At 43.3% G+C, this 23,053-nt stretch overlaps 1 protein-coding gene across 1 annotated transcript in view; it reads left to right on the top strand.

Annotated features, from left to right (window-relative positions):
- Positions 1-23,053, top strand: part of LOC126297964 (putative ammonium transporter 3) — a 259,770-nt gene that overhangs the window by 120,593 nt on the left and 116,124 nt on the right. Inside the window, exon 6 of the mRNA XM_049989281.1 lies at positions 6,521-6,652. Within this exon, the coding sequence (XP_049845238.1) occupies positions 6,521-6,652 (132 nt within the window). The remainder of the gene's footprint in view (positions 1-6,520; positions 6,653-23,053) is intronic.

Below are 23,053 nucleotides of genomic sequence, written 5' to 3'. Positions count from 1 at the left end.
GAAGAAATGCAGATGATAAACGGGTATTCATTGGACAAATATATTATACTAGAACTGACATGTGATTACATTTTCACACAATTTGGGTGCATAGATCCTGAGGAATCAGTACCCAGAACAACCACCTCTGGCCGTAACAACGGCCTTGATACGCCTGGGCATTGAGTCAAACAGAGCTTGGATGGCGTGTACAGGTACAACTGCCCATACAGCTTCAACACTATACCACAGTTCATCAAGAATAGTGACTGGCGTATTGTGACGAGCCAGTTGCTCGGCCACCATTGACCAGACGTTTTCAGTTGGTGAGAGATCTGGAGAATGTGCCGGCCAGGGCAGCAGTCGAGCATTTTCTGTATCCAGAGAGTCCCGCACAGGACCTGCAACATGCGGTCGTGCATTATCCTGCTGCAATCTAGGGTTTCGCAAGGATCGAATGAAGGTCTTCAATGCGAACAAGAGGTGGCCGAGACGTGTAACCAATGGCACTGCATATCATCACGCCGGGTGATACGCCAGGATGGCTTCCAATGTGCGTTCACCGCGATGTCGCCAAACACAGATGCGACCATCATGATGCTGTAAACAGAACCTGGATTCATCCGAAAAAAATGACGTTTTGCCATTCGTGTGCCCAGGTTCGTCGCTGAGTACACCGTCGCAGGCGCTCCTGTCTGTGACTGCAGCGTCAAGGATAACCGCAGCCATGGTCTCCGACCTGAGAGTCCACGCTGCTGCTAACATCGTCGAACTATTCGTGCAGGTGGTTGTTGTCTTGCAAACGTCCCCATCTGTCGACGCAGGGATCGAGACGTGGCTGCACGATCTGTTACACCCATGCGGGTAAGATGCCTGTCATCTCGACTGCTAGTGATACGAGAACGTTGGGATCCAGCACAGAGTTCCGTTTACCCTCCGGCACCCACTGATTCCATATTCTGCTAACAGTCATTGGATCTCGACCAACGCGAGCAGCAATGTGATAAACCGTAATCGCGATAGGCTACAATCCGACATTTATCAAAGTCGGATAGTGATGGTACGTATTTCTCCTCCTTACACGAGGCATCACAACAACGTTTCACCAGGCAACGCCGATCAACTGCTGTTTGTGTATGAGAAATTAGTTGGAAACTTTCCTCATGTCAGCACGTGGTAGGTGTCGCCACCGGCGTCAACCTTGTGTGAATGCTCTGAAAAGCTAATCATTTGCATATCACAGCATCTTCTTCTTGTCGGTTTAATTTCGAGTCTGTAGCACGCCATCTTCCTGGTGTAGCAATTTTAATGGCCAATAGTGTATAATGTCACACAACCCTTGGAATACTCTCAGTAACGATGAGAGGGGTCCAACACCCGTACATGATACTCTCCCAAGACATGACTGAACCACCTCCCGGCTGATCCATGCACACCTGAGCCGTGCATTGTAATCTGAACGCCTTCGCACTCGTCTACGGCGATCGTCAGAGCTCAGAAAATACTGCACTTGGCGGTGTAAATAACTCACTTAGAGACCGAAATGAATTTATCGCGTGGAGATGGTTGCTTACCGCATGGGCCGGCATAGTCCTCCCACATAAGTTCGGAAAGGCAACGATCAATGCTACTACATTCTCCTCGAGGTACCTAAGACCAATGATCTGTAGGTAGAAGTTTCTATTGGTAGTTTTGACCGTGGAAAAATACTTCAAGGTACGTGTTCAGTGTTTTGTTTCACGACAGTGGATGCATGCCAGAATGACGTCACTGTGATTATGTACGCCAATTCGGCGGGCATCTTGCAATGCTGACGACCCTTCGTGCCGTAAAATGACAATGCGCGTAACTTCTAAGCTTGAAATTATCCTTCGAGGCATGCTGACAGACTGAAGAGTGTTCATAAGCCGCATCGTCCCATTCACGACTGTGTACACAGCGCTGAATTGGACTGAGAATGTAGATTTACTTGTCCCTCCCTTACGCAAGTGGGTGTACTGCCGATCTGTTACGGTCAAAAGAGTAATGACACTCAAAAAAACACAAACTGTTCATTTCGTGAGGGTGATAAAAACGTTTAAGTAGTTTATTTACATCCTTCAGTATTCTTTTGATACGTTCCACTGCTGTCTTCTGCCATTGTAAAAAGTTGCCACTACTGGATGTCTGGGAAAATTTTTTTACGAGGTTAATTCGACTCACACTCACAAAGAAACCGCGCTTACTCGTCGTCATCGATTTCGTCGAAATTTAACTGTTGTGTAGGACTTGGCCAGAAATGAAAGTGACAGAAGTTGGAGCTCCAGGTGCGAAGTGTTTAGAAAAAGAAATAGCATTTTTTGCGTGGGTCGGCCGGGGCATGAGCCATTAACACTAGAGTCGTTTCCACAATGCGGCTGACGCAACGGAAAGAGAGCAGAACGATAATCCGAGGGTCGTGGAGTCTAGTCACTATGCGGAAATTTTGTTATTGTAAATTTTTGCGTTACTAACACTAAAAATATATTGTATTTATTAATATTTTCATGTAAGACGTGGAAAGGAAAAGCCTAGAAAAATTTGGGATGGAACATAAATTTCCAAGAAAGGATCGTACTTCTATCATCCATGAGAACTCTGCAAATCAATTTCGAGGAAAGGATTGTAAGCCGTACACGACAAGGTGCGGCGCGGCACGTTACTTTTTACCGCCTGCCAGTGTCCAGCAATGTTCATTTGTCTAGCTAAAAGCTGTAGTAGAAAATACTAGACCACTATCGTCTGTTGCAGGTCGCAACATACATAGAATTGTCCGGTAAACGGGATGTGGCTAGCTACTGAAATAAAAGTTTTAACTTGGCAATGTACATTTTCAGTTGTATTTTTGCGATAAAGATCACTGTTAATACTGCCAAGTCCGTACTAAGTGGCAACACATTGTAAAGTTCACACGCACACCACAATCACATACATAGCCAGTTTATGGTATTTACACCCGTTACCGAGGTTAATAGAGTTCACTGGATCGTTTAGTTATGAAAATGCTCGTTCAAATGTTGTGCACTCTGCTCTACACGTAATACCTGTTCCAGTCTTAGATCGCAAAACACGCCACGTGGTTTTAACTAACAGTCAAAAGCAGGAATTTTGATATTCCGTCCGAAATTCAACACGACTTCCACTATACCGACATTTAAATACACTTTGTACTACTTCGCGAACTCGTAATTAGCATTTTTCCGCGATTTTACAGTACTTTCGTCGGAGCTGCTTTCAGTGAGATGTTACTAGTTCGAACCCTTAGCCCCGACCTCCCTAGATCACACCAAAGGCCTTGTTCCCAGCATAGATTGGCGCGAGCCTGCATTTTTCTGATTGGCTGATATCACAAACAGAAAATCAGGTTGCAGTATTATCCCGCGCTATTCCGCGCTTTACTTCAATGACCAATCATAGTAAACATTTCTTTCTATGGCAATTGCTAACTTCTGAAATTTCCGAATAATTTGTGTTCTACTCACGATTTATTAGTACCATAAACTTACTGCACATTTAATTATAGTAAATCCCCTGTATAGTTTAACTGGTACTTCGTGAATAAACAAAACAATTTCCATTTACTTCTGTTCTCCTTCACTCACACTGCTAATTACTACACATATAAAACAATTATAATTATGCAAATACATTATATATTAATCAAACATAACTTTACAACATTGTTTTGACTACGAATGCTAGCACTGTCCGTTAACTGCTGACCTCTGCCGCCTACTAGTACAACTACGTGCAGCTCTGTAACTCAGGTCCATGTCAGCTGGTGACATCTGTAGATGACTCATGCCTATAATGATATCGTCCTCACAAGTGACAGGAGCGATGCGAAGGCGCTACGCCTCAAAGTTCGTATATGAAATTAGATCCTTTTAATATTCGACAGATAATGATTTACGCGTCCTGCGGTTATATTCATCGTGACACAGGTGAAGCAGTAATTTTCGTGGCATCTTGCACATGTTAAAAATTACATGTTAGAATTACATAGTTGTTTTGAAGTTTCTATGGAAGAACAAACTTGTTTTACATTCATCGAACGACCTCTCTCACCGTACAATTTGCAGCAAATCACACGTAACGTTGCTCGACGGTGAAAATAAAACTAATGGAATCCGGGATCATATCCGCTTTCATTACAGTTGCTTCTTGGAAAGCTATATGCAGAGTTTTCGTAGACATTGTAAGTACAAGCCCTTCTTCGAAATTTATTTGCTATCCTAAATTTTCCTTTACTTTTCCTACTCATGCCTTCTATGAAAATATTAATAAATACAATATATTGAGCATTTCGATTTATTTGCATTGTAAGATAAAATTGATGATAAACGGGAATGGTCCTTATAGGGATTCGACCCCACGACCCTCAGATTACTATTCTGCAAGCTTTCCGCTGCGCCATCCACTGCCTGGAAACTATCCCCACATAAATGACTCATCCTGCTCTCAACCCGCTCCAAAACTGATATGTTTTTTCTAACTGCTTGGCTGTCTGGAACTCCCACCTCTGTCACTTTCTTTTCTGGTCAAGTTCTGCATATAACATTAATTTGGAAGAGTAGGCGCGGTCCCCTTTTCAGCTGCTTTTCCGTCAGAAGCTCCATATTACGGCCCCAGCGCCACTACAGAATACGTTTTGTTTCAAAAGATAATACGACTCCTAATCCTTCCGTTTCATCTACAATATCGTCCAGTGTCAGACTGACTGATAATAAAAATCTCCATATCCGATGTTCCATGGTGACACAGGAGTCGTCGTCCATAGAACCAACGTTCCAGTACAGAGAGTATTCGCAGACAGTGTTCCCGTGAGTCTTCTATTCCGCAGGCACAGTCGATTGTTTCTCTTCTTCCGAGTCGGTGCAACCACGAAGAAGGCGGCCCGGAGTCCGCTGAATGAGTGTCAGTTCTCTTGAGTTGTTTAAATTCGCAAATCAGGCTTTGTTCAATGCTCGTTGTCGGTTCATGTTCCTTTTTCAGCATCTGCATGAACCCATATTTTAGCAAAGAATTGGAATTTGACTCCGTACTTGTTAACTGTTTATGTTCTTTATTCTTCTATAATTCTAGACTTGATATTAGTCTGTCCTCTTCACCTATAATAGATCATCTTTCTACCATATTTGTTGATACATATTGCTTCCAATTGGTCAACGCTGACGGTAAAGTTAATTAGCTGCCTTAAGCGTTGCAGACGCTATTTTTGACATGTCTGGAAACTGGGAAGCGCAAATTATTGCAAGTCTCAGACTCCGCCAGGTAAAAGAATTCGGAGCGCGGTGTGTTTACGTGTTGTTTGGAACGAAGCGCCAGGAAGTGCTGAATAAATGACATGACTTTTGCCCTTAGAACTTGAGACTGCTTTTGAAAGTACGTAAACAACATCAAGTTTCGTTGTCGCACAAGGCTCCCTTATCTTTTGTTACAAGAAAGACGCGCGTTCAGTGATCACTTGATTTCTGTTGAGTCTTATACCAGACAAATGACAAACGTAATGCAGTACTTTTTGAGCTTCACCGGCCTCGGTGACAGAGCGGTTCTAGGCGCTTCAGTCCGGAACCGCTTGACTGCTACGGTCGCAGGTTAAAATCCTGCCTTGGACATGGGTGTCTCTGATGTCCTTAGGTTAGTTAGGTTTAAGTAGTTCTAAGTTCTAGGGGACTGATGACCTCAGATGTTAAGTCCCATAGTGCTCAGAGCCGTTTTAGCTTCATTGCCAGTCTATATCAGTATGAACTACCTGCATATCTAATAGCAACTGTTATTTCTGGTAAGTTGAAAAGTCAGAATCATTCCCTTCTTTCAGTATAATCTTGCGCCTGTATTTGATCATGATTCCCCTCGATCAATTCTTACCCGGAATGTGTTCACTGGACAGTAGACAGTTTCTACTTTGCCTTACCCATTGAAGTAAGCAACCAGCAATGTATCAGAAAAGGTGACCTTGAATACGGGACTAGTGTCTTATACAGGCATGTAGAAATTATATGGGAACTAGGAGCTACACATTAACTATTTCTCTAACTTTTTTTGTATGCGTCAGAAGAGCGTCACAAAGTTATTTTACTAGGGTAGTTCAATAAGTAAATCAACACATGTGTAAATCAACACATGCTTCCAGAAAAAAAAGTTGCATTACTTGCTGGGTGTTTCTCGTACTAATACGAAGTTTTGTAAGATTATTCTGCGCTGTTCTGATGATTCGTTCATAATGTTTTCTAAGATGTTCCTAACTAAACAAAAAGATTCGTAAGCAACATAAATTTTCAATTTGTCAACATAACGAGGCTGACAAACACAAATAGAATTGTTTATCGTTTTTTCCATGTTTCTTCTCTCCTGCGCCAAAAAAATTTCTTATTTTAACACTAATGTTACATCTTGTGGAAGGTAATTCCTGCCTTAACTTGTAAATAAAATATAAAAGTAGTATAAAAGTATATGAGACAATGTTATTTGTAAGTTAGTCTGTATCGAAGTAAATCTTCTTCTTCATTATCTGTTGCAGCTGGTTGTTTTTTGTATCGTGCGTGGGAAGCCATAGTCATTGGTCTTATTGGAGGTCTGATTGTATGCTGCTCTATGCCGTTGTTCGACAAGCTGAAAATTGATGATCCAGTCGGTGCAACTTCTGTTCACGGTAAGACCGAAAATTCTGTTCCGAACAACAAGAAACATTTTAACCACATGTGAAGTTAGGAAAATTGGATCATAGTCTGTGTAGGTTACAAACATTGAAGAATGTTTGATTGTGTGTTATTGTGTAAAGCCACAGTAAAGCAGGGATGCTAGCAAATTTTAATGTCAAAAGGGGAAAAAAATTCCTCATAGATGTGATTTAGAGATTTTTATGACATCGTTATCGTCCCATCATTTTCTCCTACTAGTTTCTGCAGTGTAATTTTACCTGATCAGTGTTATAAACGTAAACAAATAATAACTTAATTATAAAACAAATTGTTTTCACGTTACTAGATTTTACGTTTTCCCACCATTTCCGTTATTTTCTATTGGTACGGCCCAAGAGCACTCATGCGATAGTTTGTAGTGGGGGAAAACCGGGGGGATGAAACATTTTTAATATTTCGAAAGACGAAATATGACTTGTAAGTAGCCATAATAAAGTTTTAGTTCCAACCTTTCCCTGAGAGCTGGGGAGTGGGGGTGGGAGGGACGGGAGCAGAGCACCCCATTGCCTCTCGGTATGGGCGCCCTTTATACCATAACAAGCCCTTCTTTCTCAATCAATTATTTCCCTGCCGTGGAAAATTTCGTATGGATAATATTGACCATTCTGCACTTTTGAAGCACTACCATAAGCTTAAACATAAATTTTCAAATCGATATATGTGGAAGCAGCATCATGTTTCCACTGCCACACAACCTCTGATCATCTAGGATAACGCATAACATAAAAATGTACACTTTGGTACAGAATCTAAATCATTTTGGTTTCGAAAGGAAATATGTTCTGATTACGCCCTCTACGTCATTCTTGAAATGATAAGTATTGCAGATTCAATAAAACCTTACAGTTTGGATAATCGTCAAACTCCCTTACTTCAACGTAACTTCGACATCGGAAATGCCTACTAAGAGACTACCATCCTTCTCGTCAAAGCTTTTGAAGCCAGCAGAGATAATGACTAGGTCTAAATTTTCTCCGTCAGTACAATTGCAAGGATTTTTAATAGAGGTATTTGAGTTTGGTTCACCGTTTCCTTGTGGTAGTCCAACGAAAGTAGTACATTTTGCTATTCCCTCACTTTCATTTCCTGTTTTTCGTTCGTTTATGAAGTAAAAAATGTTTAAGAATATCGGCCATTATTTTCATTCTTATTACTACCCTTTCAGATCTTACAATGCGCGAAATCCTAAATAAACTACATTCTTGCACCACTGCTCACTTACAACTTACTGTTGACTATGAAAAATTGAGAGATAACTTCATTTACTCCCGACAACACTCACACCATATCGAGCAGTTGAGTTTCGTAATAGTGCGTAACAGGTTCAGTTTCAAATGTGGTGCATGTTTGAAGTAGTGGTGATGAAATTAATTAAACGATGACTATTGTACAACATTTACTCAATGAATGGCTATCACTGGTGGATCCCGTTTGTTGGCAATATTTCCAAAGACGACGAATCCCTACTTCTGCCTGCAAGCACCATCAGCGACCACACAGTGTCAACGAACATCCCCTCAGCCCACCCGGAGTGGAAATACACTCCTGGAAATTGAAATAAGAACACCGTGAATTCATTGTCCCAGGAAGGGGAAACTTTATTGACACATTCCTGGGGTCAGATACATCACATGATCACACTGACAGAACCACAGGCACATAGACACAGGCAACAGAGCATGCACAATGTCGGCACTAGTACAGTGTATATCCACCTTTCGCAGCAATGCAGGCTGCTATTCTCCCATGGAGACGATCGTAGAGATGCTGGATGTAGTCCTGTGGAACGGCATGCCATGCCATTTCCACCTAGCGCCTCAGTTGGACCAGCGTTCGTGCTGGACGTGCAGACCGCGTGACACGACGCTTCATCCAGTCCCAAACATGCTCAATGGGGGACAGATCCGGAGATCTTGCTGGCCAGGGTAGTTGACTTACACCTTCTAGAGCACGTTGCGTGGCACGGGATACATGCGGACGTGCATTGTCCTGTTGGAACAGCAAGTTCCCTTGCCGGTCTAGGAATGGTAGAACGATGGGTTCGATGACGGTTTGGATGTACCGTGCATTATTCAGTGTCCCTTCGACGATCACCAGAGGTGTACGGCCAGTGTAGGAGATCGCTCCCCACACCATGATGCCGGGTGTTGGCCCTGTGTTCCTAGGTCATATGTAGTCCTGATTGTGGCGCTCACCTGCACGGCGCCAGACACGCATACGACCATCATTGGCACCAAGGCAGAAGCGACTCTCATCGCTGAAGACGACACGTCTCCATTCGTCCCTCCATTCAAGCTTGTCGCGACACCACTGGAGGCGGGCTGCACGATGTTGGGGCGTGAGCGGAAGACGGCCTAACGGTGTGCGGGACCGTAGCCCAGCTCCATGGAGACGGTTGCGAATGGTCCTCGCCGATACCCCAGGAGCAACAGTGTCCCTAATTTGCTGGGAAGTGGCGGTGCGGTCCCCTACGGCACTGCGTAGGATCCTACGGTCTTGGCGTGCATCCGTGCGTCGCTGCGGTCCGGTCCCAGGTCGACGGGCACGTGCACCTTCCGCCGACCACTGGCGACAACATCGATGTACTGTGGAGACCTCACGCCCCACGTGTTGAGCAATTTGGCGGTACGTCCACCCGGCCTCCCGCATGCCCACTATACGCCCTCGCTCAAAGTCCGTCAACTGCACATACGGTTCACGTCCACGCTGTCGCGGCATGCTACCAGTGTTAAAGACTGCGATGGAGCTCCGTATGCCACGGCAAACTGGCTGACACTGACGGCGGCGGTGCACAAATGCTGCGCAGCTAGCGCCATTCGACGGCCAACACCGCGGTTCCTGGTGTGTCCGCTGTGCCGTTCGTGTGATCATTGCTTGTACAGCCCTCTCGCAGTGTCCCAAGCAAGTATGGCGGGTTTGACACACCGGTGTCGATGTGTTCTTTTTTCCATTTCCAGGAGTGTATTTTAGACCTTGCAGCTACATACAGCTCTGACCTTATCGACGATGTCAGTAAAGAGACCATTATGTCATCATAGCGATTATGATTACTGAAGTTAATTCGAGTGAATCAATCAATTAGGCTAGTGGATTATTTCTACTAGAAAGAGCAGATAGGCTGTTATTAGCTTCCGCATACACAATGAATTGACATCATTTAGTTCCAGTTTGATGGAGAGGGAGGTATTATGGGCGATTATAAACAGATTGTACATCATGCTGTGGAGAAGTATGTGTCAACGAAATTCGGGAAACGAGAAGGAAGCAAAGGCTGTTGCTCTCTCGGTTCAAAAGGAAACGCACAAATGACGACGGGCCAAAATTAAAAGAAATTCGAGCGTCTGTAAAAAGATCTATGCGCGAAGCATACAGCAACTATCACTCTCATACCCTAGTGAAAGATCTTGCCGAGAACCCGAGAAAACTCTGGTCTTACGTAAAATCGCTAAACGGGTCTAAGGCTTCAGTTCACTCACTGATCGATCACAACGGTGTGGCAGTAGGGAACAGAAAAAGGAATGTGGAAGTTTCAAATTTCACATATAAATAAATCATTCTTTCAGGTGAACCGTAAAGACGTAACATCGTCTGAATGTCCCACAGACTCCCCTATGGAGGACATAGTCTGAATGTCCCACAGACTCCGCTGTGGAGGACATAATAGGCATTCCTGGCGTTGAGGAACTGAAAGAGTTGAAAACAAATATGTCGGCCAGGTCCGGATGGAATTCCAGTCCAGTTTTACAGAGTGTACTCGTCGGCATTGACTCCTTACTTAGCTTGCGTTTATCACCCAGCGCAAAGTTCCAAACGTCTCGAAAACAGAGCAGGTGACTCCTGTATATGAGAGACGTAAGGGAACAGACCCGCAAAATTACAGATCAGTATCCCTAACATCGGTTTGCTGCACAATTATTGAACATATTCTCAATTCGAATATAATAAACTTCCTCAGATGGAAAAGCTTTGGCCCACAAATCAGTATATATTTCGAAAGCATCGCTCGTGAAAAGCTGAGATTACCCTTTTTTTTACACGATATTCCGCGAACCTTGTATGGAGGCCTAGATTTACGGAAAGCATTTGACACAGTGTCGCACTCGACTCTGTTAACTAAGATCCGAGCATATGGAACTAGTTACCAGATTCGTGAATGGCTCGAAATTCCTTAAGTAATACACCCTGCACATTTTCCTGATGATGGTGTAATATACCAGAAAGTGTCGTTGTTCTATGACATTAGAAGGATACAGGGTGGCTCAGAAAGAATTTCCATTTGGTGATACACAGAAAGTTTAGTGGTCTATATTACACTGGCACCCATACAAGATCCAGACTGTGCAGTAACCGAAACTTCATGATCACCAGCAACGTTCTCAATTTGCTCTTCGGTTTCTGGCACAGACCAAAGTTCATAACATGTCACTGGGAAGTGTTGTATAGGGTCATGAGGCAAATTTTACACTACAGGGCGTAATGAATAAACTGAACTGTCGAATTCTGGGTACTGTTAAATTATATGTTGTGCGTGAAGAACCATTACACTCCCCATATGTTGCTATGTGGTGTGGATGCAGAAGCACCTTTATTCTCGGTCCGTTCTACTTTGACGACAATACACCCACAGAGTCTGCCAGGTGTATCGTGACGTCTGCACGTTATCAAGATCTCCTTGTGGAGTATGTGATTCCTGCTTTTGAAGAGCGCAACTATGTGAAACCACTGTTTTCATGCAAAATGGAAGAACACCTTATGTTGCTCGCCCAGTGAAAGATCTGCTTAATGCAACCTTCCACGAACGTTTATCTCCAGAGGTTTACCAGATTCATGAAATTCAAGATCAGGTGATTTGAATCCATGTGACCTTTGGCTCTGTAGATACCTAAAAGAATGCGTTTACCATGAACATGTTCGGTCTCTATCTCCGGCCTGTGTATAGGAACACGGTGCTCAGATTCTACCGGGACTGCTGAGGGCAACTATTGATCACATCGTTTTGTGGATGGAGCAGCTCGCCTCTGGTGCTCATACAGAACAAACTGTGTAAGCGACGGTTAATAATCAAATTAACATTATGCCTTTCTCACTTTTGTGGGCTTTTCTGCCCACTTTACAGTTCTAGTCCATTACATATGGAACCATTTCTATACGTCTTTTTTGAATTCACAGCGCCAAATTTGCACTTAGTTGCCCAAATCGTAACAATTTTTTTCAGCGTAAATCGGTTCTGCATTAAAGCATTAGCGTATCTCCCAAGTTTCGCTGTCATACGATAGTTACATCCCACTCTGGATTTCTGTGAGTAGCGACGCATTTAATTGTAACCTTCTGGTAGTAGAGCAATAATGCGCGCATCTGGCTATAGATTTAATATAACATTCCTTAATAGCGAGAATACAGGAATAGACAGATTCCAAGTTCAACAGAGCAATGATCAAATTGGCCTTATTGTATCACCTCTAAATAAACATTACTTCGCACAACAGTATTATCGTGGGAGGTGGTAGCACACAATGTGGAACTACTTTTAGAGTTCCAAAGATTATGCATTTGAAGTGCTTTGCGTGCGGAATATTCTCTGGGATTCTCTCAGAATCAAATCATGATGCAAATTGCTACACCTCGAAGATGACGTGCTACAGACGCGAAATTTAACCGACAGGAATAAGATTAGCTTTTCAGAGCATTCACACAAGGTTGGCGCCGGTGGCGACACCTACAACGTGCTGACATGAGGAAAGGCTCCAACCGATTTGTCATACACAAACAGCAGTTGACCGGCGTTGCCTGTTGAAGCATTGTTGTGATGCCTCGTGTAAGGGGGAGGAATGCGTACCATCACGTTTCCGACTTTATCAAAGGTCGGATTGTAGCCTATCGTGATTGCGGTTTATAGTATCGCGACATTGCTGTTGGCAGAATATGGAATCGGTGGGTTCAGGAGGGTAATACGGAACGCCATGCTGGATCCCAACGGCCTCGTATCACTAGCAGTCGAGATGACAGGCGTCTTATCCGCATGGCTGTAACGGATCCTGCAGCCACGTGTCGATCCCTCAGTCAACAGATGGGGACGTTTGCAAGACAACAACCATCTGCACGAACAGTTCGATGACGTTTGTGGCAGCATGGGCTATCAGCTGGAGACCATGGCTGCGGTAAACCCTTGACACTGCATCACACAGGAGCGCCTGCGATGGTGTACTCAGCGACGAACCTGGGTGCACGAATGACAAAACGTCATTTTTTCGGATGAATCCAGGCTCTGTTTACAGCATCATGATGGTCACATCCGTGTTTGTCGACATCGCGGTGAACGCACATTGGAAGCGTGTATTCGTTATCGCCATACTGGCGTATCACCCGGCGTGATGGTACGGGGTGCCATTGGTTACACGTCTCGGCCACCTCCCTCTTGTTCGCACTGACGGCACTTTGAACAGTGGACGTTACATTTCAGATGTGTTACGACCCGTGGCTCTACCCTTCATTCGATCCCTGCGAAGCCCTACATTTCAGAAGGATAATGCACGACGCATGTTGCAGGTCCTGTACAGGCCTTTCTGGATACAGAAAATGTTCGATTGCTCCCCTGGCCAGCACATTCTCCAGATATCTCACCAACTGAAAACGTCTGGTCAATGGTGGCCGAGCAACTGGCTCGTCACAATACGCCAGTCACTACTCTTGATGAACTGTGGCGCCGGCCGCGATGGTCTCGCGGTTCTAGGCGCGCAGTCCGGAACCGTGCGACTGCTACGGTCGCAGGTTCGAATCCTGCCTCGGGCATGGATGTGTGTGATGTCCTTAGGTTAGTTAGGTTTAAGTAGTTCTAAGTTCTAGGTGACTGATGACCACAGCAGTTGAGTCCCATAGTGCTCAGAGCCATTTTTTGAACTGTGGCATCGTCTTGAAGCTGCAAGGGAGCTGTACCTGTACACGCCATCCAACCTCTGTTTGCCTCAATGCCCAGGCGTATCAAGGCCGTTATGACGGCCAGAGGTGGTTGTTCTGGGTACTGATTTCTCAGGATCTATGCACCCAAATTGCGTGAGAATGTAATCACATGTCAGTTCTAGTATAATATATCTGTCCAATTAATGCCCGTTTATGTTCTGCATTTTAATGGCGAGTAGTGTAATAGGTATAACACAGTTGCTACTGTTTCAACCAAAAGCGTAATAGAACACTAATTGCCTTTTAGCCTATATGTTTAGTAGTTACACTTACCTGAATCCAGGTATCTGTAGCAGTCATCCATCCTCTGCAGCTCGTTCTAGTCTTCCAGCGTTGCTTTTTTCTTATAAGCAGCCACGGGATCTACAACAATGTACAGTAAAGCGACACATACTGCAAAAACCCTATCTATATGCAACGTTTCCGATTATTGTGATCCCACAAAGGAATCAGTGACTGACTGGCGAAGTGTTCTGATAGCTCCTTAGACAATCATACTCCTACCTAATCCAAGTTTGCACTCCCTTACGTGATGTATTGCGGTGTTCAAATGGCTCTAAGCACTATGGGACTTAACATCTCAGGTCATCAGTCCCCTAGACTTAGAACTACTTAAACCTAACTAACCTAAGGACATCACACACATCCGTACCCGAGGCAGGATTCGAACCTGCGACCGTAGCAGCAGCGCGGTTCCGGACTGAAGCGCCTAGAACCGCTCGGCCACAGCGGGAGGAGTGTGGCATTAGAGGTCTACGCACAGGCCATTTAATTCGTGTACGCAGTGGTGGCACAAGATAGCGGCCCAGATGGGTCCTGCAGGATTTACATCAGGCGAATTTGGTCGCCAAGACAACAACCTTCGTTCTTTACAATGGTCTTCGAACCACTGTAGCAGCGTTCTGGCTCCGAGATACAGACAATTATACTGCTGAAAGATGACATCACCGCCGGGGAAGACATCAAGTATGAAGGAATGCAGATGGTTCGCAGCTATCACTGTGTTTTCAACTATTACCACAGGTCCCATGCAAGCAGAGGAGAATGTCTCCCATAGCATAATCCTGCTCCTACCAGCCCGCGTCCGTGGCGCGCTGCACGTTTGGAGCCGCCGTTCACCTCAATGACGGCGTTTCTGGAGGCGATCATTGACCTAGTGAAGCAAAAATGTGATTCAACGGAAGAGCCGACACGTTTCCTTCGACCGACGGTCGAGTCCCAATGGTCCCGTGTCCACTGTAATCGTAACTAACGATGTCGTTGGGGCAACATGTGAACGTGTAGGGGTGGTCTGCTGCGGATCTTCATGTTCAACAATGTTCGATGAATGGTGTGCTGCGAAACTCACCACCATTGCGCTCTTTCGACAGAGATGCCACAGATCACCATCAATCCTACTTTAAAGAGCAGACGAGCCTCTGAACCCCACTTTCTGTGAAGAGTCGTGAACGTCCAACAATTTAGTGGCTAGTGATGGTTTCATTGTCCTTCTGCCACCTCCCACTGACTCTCACGACAGTAGCATACTCGTTCGCATGCTCTGCGTAATAATAAGCTGCCCTTTGCTAAAGTCGCTTAACTCAAAGGATTTTCCCATTTGCGCCCATATCTTCGCCAGGATGATCACCCATCCATGTCTGCTCCGCTTACATACTCCAGTTAAAGCTGCGTCACATGGCCGCAACGCCACCAGGCAGTGGGCAATGGTCATAATGTTTTGGTTTATCGGTGTATGTAGTGTCATCTTTCTCTTACATTAAAGCTCCTCACCTTCTGCCACAAATTCCAATTACTGACTGCGTATCTTGCTTTTTCTAAGTGCATCTATAAATCACTGCAATATGACACATCAGTTTAGGTAACGAATTGTAAGTTACGTGTTATAGGTGGTAATGTAATCGAATACTTTTCCATTCAATACACCCCGACACAGTATTGAGTCGCTAGTAGGTTAGCAGAATGTAAAAGTTCCCAACATCGTAAAACACAAGTGTTAACTGATGATAAGGAATTGTGTAGTACATGTCAGTTTTTCGTAGGTAGTGTTAAGACCGTGGTGTAATCACAGCTATCATGTTAAGAGCTGATGTATGTAGGTTTTACTTGTCTCAATATATAATGTTGATGTCTCATTTACATAACTCTTGTATCCTTTTGGCACATACATTTATACAGAATTTTTGTTAATTCTGTGGTAGTATTTGTGACTCTGTATTTCTAATGCATAATATCTAAAATGTCTATGTATCTTCCATGTCTTCCATGACCGAAGTATAACCTAAACTAGGGCATACTCCTGTATGTTACACTGGTACTGCGCTTCATTGCCAGAATACTTAAGATGTGCGAAATCTGCAAATGAGATTGGTATTCTGCGCTTACAATTGTAAGCTTAGTGACACCGACTATCCCAGTAGTGGCAAAATGTGATCCACGTGTATTTCTCTACTATTGTAGAACTATTAAGTTACAACTGTAGGGCCACATTCAGGGTGATTCCGTGATGATGTTACAAACTTTCAGGGATGAAGAAGCGTAAATGTATCAATTTGAGTTAAGGTACCCTGATCCGGAAATGACCGAGTCTAAAGTTAAGAGCAAAAAGCGTTCTGATATCTCTGACAGTGAAGTATACAAGGGCGTGCTGAAAAGTAGTGCCTCCGAATTTTTATGTGAAAATTAAACCTTTCTTTAAAAAACAAACTTATTAACATTTTACATCTTTATTCTTCATGCATTATATTTATTTCTCAACATCGTCACCCTGGCGACGAACACATTTCTCCCAACGAGAGATCAGTTTGTTGATACTGTCACTATAGTATGTTTGGTTTTGTTGACGGAGCCACAACCTCACCTTTGGTGTACCGCTTCATCACTATCGAAGTGAAGTCATCGAAGGTGTTCTCTAAGTTTTGGAAACAGATGAAAATCGGATGGCCTCAAGTCGAGACTGTATGGAGGATGACTGATGACAGTGAACCCAAGTCGTCGGACTGTTTCAGATGTCGCAGCGGTCCTGTGTGGTCTGGCATTGCCATTCTAAAGGAGAGGGTACTCCATATGTGGACGAACTCTTCGAATTCGTGCTTTCAGTTTTGTGAGGGTCTCTTAGAAACTGACATAGTTGCGTTACACACGACCACGTTACTTGCTACAATTCAAAATGGCTCTGAGCACTATGGGACTTAACATCTGTGGTCATCAGTCCCCTTGAACTTAGAACTACTTAAACCTAACTAACCTAAGGACATCACACACATCCATGCCCCAGGCAGGATTCGAACCTGCGACCGTAGCAGTCAAGCGGTTCCGGACTGAGCGCCTAGAACCGCTAGACCACAGCGGCCGGCTTGCTACAATTCGGAGCCATCTAGCTTGCGTAATCGAAGCGAAAAAGTCGACCAAGTAATATGCGTGACATGTAATACCGCAGTTGATATTGAGAATAATAAAAAAATCTGAGGCAATAATTTTAGCACGCGTGTGTCTGTAACAGTACTGTTATACTGTTGTTGATAAGATTGTATGGTAGGCAATAGGCTATTTTCCTTTGTTAAAAATATGGATCGGATTGTTGTTGTCTGGTTCATTATAACATTTTAACAGCATTTAGGGTCAATATTTTCACAATGTATATGTAATTTTTATGTAATTAAAGCTTAAAAATCATTAAATATCACGATCTGGTCACGTAATCGAAAACGGTCTGTTATTGGCTGATGCTCTGGTGACGTCACAGACTAGGAGTAAGGCGAAGCTGTACGTGTGTTATAAGAGCGTTAGCCGAAGTTACAAGGTTTTTAGGTACTTTTTCTGCAAACAGCTTAGCTATTTAGTGATGGAAAATGCAGTTACAATTTTTAAGTAACAATAGAAAGGAGTTTTGTGAATGATGATACTGGAAGCCTTGCGAAAATTGATACGTTTATGCTCCGCCCATTTAGAGCGGCGATATGTGCAACAACGGACATTCTTTTCCCTGTTCCCTGCAATATCATTAAACGTGCTGGTCCGCCACCACAGTTGAGTGAACGATTCCCGGCTGGGTTGGAGATTATCTCCGCTCAGGGACTGGGTGTTTGTGTCGTCTTTATCATCATCATTTCATCATCGTCATTTCATTCTCATCGGCGGGCAAGTCGCCGAGGTAGCGTCACATCACAAGGCGTGCACCATTTGATCAGCTCTACCCGCCGGGAGGCCGTGGCTACACGACATTTCATTTCATTAAACTCGCTCAAAACTAAGGAATTTTAGAACTGGTCCGTATGTTATAACTAGATTGTTGACTATCAGTCATGAGCTGCGACACAAAACACAATAAAATTGTTCTTAGTCACACTTAATGCCCATTTTCTTTCTTGAAGATACTCAACAGAAAATCTGAACTCAGCATGCGTTCTGTGGCGTAACGGATAGCACAACCGACTATAGATTATGGGGTTATACGTAGGAGGGTTATACATTTTCAAAAGTTTTACACGAAATATGAAAATAGCCTTAATAAGAACAGATTGTAGCAGTTTTTTCGATTGTGGGATGTATTATATATAGCTTCACATAAGTCTTAGTTTGAGAAATGGACAACAATGGATAAATTCATTTGCTTTGCGAACAAATAATTCTATTTTTTTTTTTTTTTTTGGAAGCATCGCTACTAGTAAAAATATCACCATACGCCCCAGGACAAAGAGGTGTAGGACGATGATGGTAATACGGAGAGATATAAAGTATGTGCAACATGCAGGTGACGCATAAAAAGGGCTGTGATGTTTGTGAGTGTAATGTCTGAAGCAAACTTACTTCATCTTCATGTAAGACGCTGAAACTACACAAGTTTAAACAATAAGGTTCCTAGCTGAACAGTACGAAGATAAAAACATTCTTTCTTCAAAATGGCTCTGAGCACTATGGAACTAACATCTATGGACATCAGTCCCCTAGAACTTAGAACTACTTAAACCTAACTAACCTAAGGACGTCACACAACATCCAGTCATCACGAGGCAGACATTGTTTCTCATAAAGTTAAAAGTGTGTGATCACATAAAATAGAAAAAAGTCTTCCTGAACGTGATATGTGTGAACAGCGATTGGAAATGAAAGCTCATGTAAACAGAGAGGAAAACACAATAATATTCCGTTCCTGACCAGTGTGGTGAAGTTCTGTAATTGTGATTTGGGTTTCATACGAGAGGACTATGGAGTCGTTTTAAAAATAAGTGAAAATGTTCTTTCGGAGGAGATTCGAACCACCGATATGTGAATAGCATCTTATAAAATTCGATGATTTACCACTCTAACAACTGTGCTTCCGAATAGTTCAGATATCGAAGGATAAACCGATAATTTTGACTGAAAGTTTAATATCGTTAAATAACGCTGTCCGTCGTTGTAACAGTGGGAAAGCATATCTCGGACGTAAGTTAATGCTAACTTCACAGTGAATCACACATTTAATTAAATTATTGAACTAGTGCGTCGACGTGGTGGCAATTTTCCTGTACAGTGCAACCACATTTTACACATCTTCTCATTATCTGAAACACTCAAAATCAACTTTTCAGGAATGTTTGGAGATGTATTTATACTGTATGGAACTAAATACCATTGTAACGCATTTTCCGAAACGTAAATTTCAAAACACTACTTCATTGTGAATTAGTTTTGTGCCAGGAGGAGCAGCGAGCTAGCCAGTGACGTCACAGGTATCACATGACTCGAATGGAGCATTTTAGAGGGCTTTCAAATTATTTCAATTTCATTTTCGTTTTTATACAAGAATACTGTAATTCGAAAGGAAAAAATGCATTTTAGGCGTATAACATAACTAACCATTTAAGACAGTTTCCAGAAACCAATCGAATATTCTATTCCAGCGGATACTGATGTGAAGAGATTGGGTAACAGCCCAACTAATCTAATGCAGATGGCATATTATATACTGGCATGAGCAACTGTGGTGTACAATGTCTGTACTGAAGCAGACTGCAGTCTGTGTTTGCAAGTTGAGGTACTAACATCAATCAGCCCTAACCAAATGGAGTTGAACCCAGTGGCGGAACTTGCAGACATGATTTTCGTTTGTGGGCAACCCAGCGGAAGCAGCAAGGTAGCACATGACTAAATTTCCGCGTAGAAGACATCTGGCTTACACCATTTTTTCCAGTACTGTTCCAACGGTTGTGTGAAACAGGGCAGTTGGCACCACAGTACAACAATCTATGAGGACAACGAACTACGCAGACTCCCGACTTCGACGATGCCGTGATTGCGTGATTGGATGAGGCACTTGCAATCAGCACTTGATGAGTTACAAGTGAAATGAAGAGTACCGCGCGGCGAGTATTATGGAAAACACACCCCTACCATCCACAGGAAATGAATGCTTTGATTTCTGCTGACTTCGGTCCTCATGTCGTACTCAACTAATAGTTCTTGCCGCGCCTTACAATCGATCCTCATCCTCCTGCATCTGTAATTTTCATGGATTAAGCGTGTTTCACCAGAGGTGGAATGCCGGAGTGGCCGAGCGGTTCTAGGCGCTGCATTCTGGGACCGCGCGACCGCTATGGTCGCAGGTTCGAATCCTGCCTCGGGCATGGATGTATGTGACGTCCTTAGGTTAGTTAGGTTTAAGTAGTTATAAGTTCTAGGGGACTGATGACCTCAGAAGTTAAGTCCCATAGTGCTCAGAGCCATTTTTTTGCTAAATAGTCGCTAAACTCATGTTCGTGCCGAGGAGAGCTGCCACGCTACAGCTGTGAAAAGACATCAACACAGATTATAAGTAAACTATGGGCAGGAGTAGTCAGTGTATACGTACTACGCCCATTTCTACTTTCTCCCCACTTACATACACCACTGTACACAGTGTCTATCAGAAACATACTACGCAGGTTTCTGGAATATATCCCACTTGTTATTCGTCAACGGATGTGGTTCCAACATAATGGAGCCACACCTGACTTCGGACTGAACGTTCGTGAACTCGTGTATCAGACATTCCATGAACAGAGTATTGGCAGAGGAAGTCCTGTTTCGTTATCAGCACATTCATCTGATCCCGCCAGACTTGATTTCTTATTATGGAGCCATGTGAAAAGTCTTGTGTTTGAGACCCCTGTCGAAACTGAAGAGGATATCCTGGCAAGAATTCTTGCTGCCTGCGACGCTGTTTAAACGACACCAGGGATATTAAAATGGGTACGAAGGAACTTTGTGCTACGATGCCACTTCAACTTTCTAAGAGTTTCTATAAAATCGGTGTAATATTAGTAAAATAATATGACATATTGGTTTATGCAACAAATGATAATTGACATGTTACAAATGGTTTATGGGGTGGCAGAATAAGATATTTTACCATGTGGTACAGCATCGACTCGTTACTAGCTAAGCAGAGTATATAAGCTGCCTCTCACATCGCAGACCACTTGTTACTGAATGATACGGCACTGTGCAGTACAGCTCTTAACAATAGTGCTCTGGAGTACAAATCGAAGTTTTTAACCCTATGGGGATCGCTTACGTCGACAAATGGTGGTATTATCTGCCAGTTTTACGTTTTGACACTAAAACCTCAGTTCTTTAAGGTTAGTCAGTGTTTCCGAAGAAAGTCTTGAGATCACGGCCTAAACAAAGCTATCATATTTATAGCTGCCTTATTTAAGTATTATTTGTCTCAGTACAGAATGTTGATGTGCAAGATATCACTTTAGCAAAAAGTGTTTTATCCTTTTTGTATACATAACTATACAACATTTTTTTTTGCTAATTCTACTAGAGGATTTGTGACTATGCATCTCTAACGCAATATAAGCTACGTGGAATATCCCAAAAATACTACATATCTCGCATAGAAGAACAGTATTTGTAGGTAACAGTAGCAGTTTATGGTGCCTTTCTTCTTATGTCCGGTGAAATAACAAAATGTGCATCACCCAGTCCACCACATGCTGATCCAACGTAACCACCCTTCTTAAGCAGATCCAAATGAGAATAGAGGCTGTAAACAAATCTTTCGTATACCCTCTCATGTAGAAATAAACTCCGTCATTTTAGACAAGTTCACCAGGATGTTTATTTTATTTATCGTATGAAAATACACATGCAATTTATAGCTATATTTACACAACAAAAAAGAAATATTTATACATAACAAAAGGAATGTACAAGAGTTATGGTCACTAATTATATCGCAAACTGATATCCAGAGAGTCTATACAATCCAGTGCTGTTGGCGAGGCTTTGATTATGTCGTTCCAGCCTACACTAAAACATCTATTGGAACATTCCTCTACAATGTGTTCAACAGACTGTTCAGATGCTCCACAGTCGCACATTGGGGAGCCTGAGAGTCCCAATTTGTACGTGAAGGACTTAGTCCTTCCATGTCTACATCGGGTTCTGTTGAGCACACACCAGGTTCTTCTAGGTAGTTGGAAGCCTGATATGCATGTAGGGCCTTCGAGGCCACGGCGAAGTATGCGGGTGTCGTTTTTCCATTTCTCTTTCCACACATCTTCAGTCTTGAATGGTTCGGGTACTCGAGCTGTCCATAATGGTTTTCTTGATTTGAGAAGCCTGTAGGGTGGACTGAACAGTATTTCCTGGGCGGGTAGCCTTTGGGGAAGCTTTCCGTTATTAATCTTTTCCCGTTCGCGGACCGTTGCTTCTTGTCGTCTCAAATGTGGTGGAACGATGCTACTGAGAGCAGACACCCAAGTTAGTGGGTCTGATCTCAGGGTGTCCGTTACAACTCTCATGGTGTTATTCAGCTGAACGTCAAGCTTACTGGCATGCACACTCCTGTACCAGACAGGTGCGCAGTATTCAGACACAGGATATACGAGAGATAAGGCCGCTGTACGGAGTGTGTCAGCTTGTACACCCCAGGGAGTTCCAGTTAGTTTCCGGATAACGTTGTCCTGGTCTTTAACTTTTCTGCTAGTGATGTGAGGTGAGTCCTGTACGTAAGTGATTGGTCCAGCATGATTCCAAGATTCTTAGGATGAGGGTTGTTTTTAACTGATTTGTTATAGAAAGTGACGTTGAGTGGCTGGTTTGCTAATCGGTTTTTGAGGTGGAAAGCTGTCACTTAAGTTTTTGTAGGGTTAGGGTACAATCTCCAATTTCTGTAGAAATCACAAAGTACTCTAAAGTCTTGTGTGAGCCCATTTTCTCCCTCTTCTAGGTGCTTGCTTTGATACACAATGGCGGTATCGTTAGCGTAGCAGAACTTTCAAAATATAGGTTTTGGCGTGTCACTTATGTACAGGTTGAACAATAGTGGGGCCGGGACAGAGCCTTGTGGTAGGCCGTTCTTAAGTTTATATGACTTGCTCGTTTTGTTACGAAGACAGACTCGGAAATATCGGTTTTTCTGCATG

The sequence above is a fragment of the Schistocerca gregaria genome, chromosome X (assembly GCF_023897955.1).
Source record: "Schistocerca gregaria isolate iqSchGreg1 chromosome X, iqSchGreg1.2, whole genome shotgun sequence".
NCBI classification, from domain to species: domain Eukaryota; kingdom Metazoa; phylum Arthropoda; class Insecta; order Orthoptera; family Acrididae; genus Schistocerca; species Schistocerca gregaria.
This window is presented reverse-complemented; position numbering and strand designations above follow the sequence as displayed.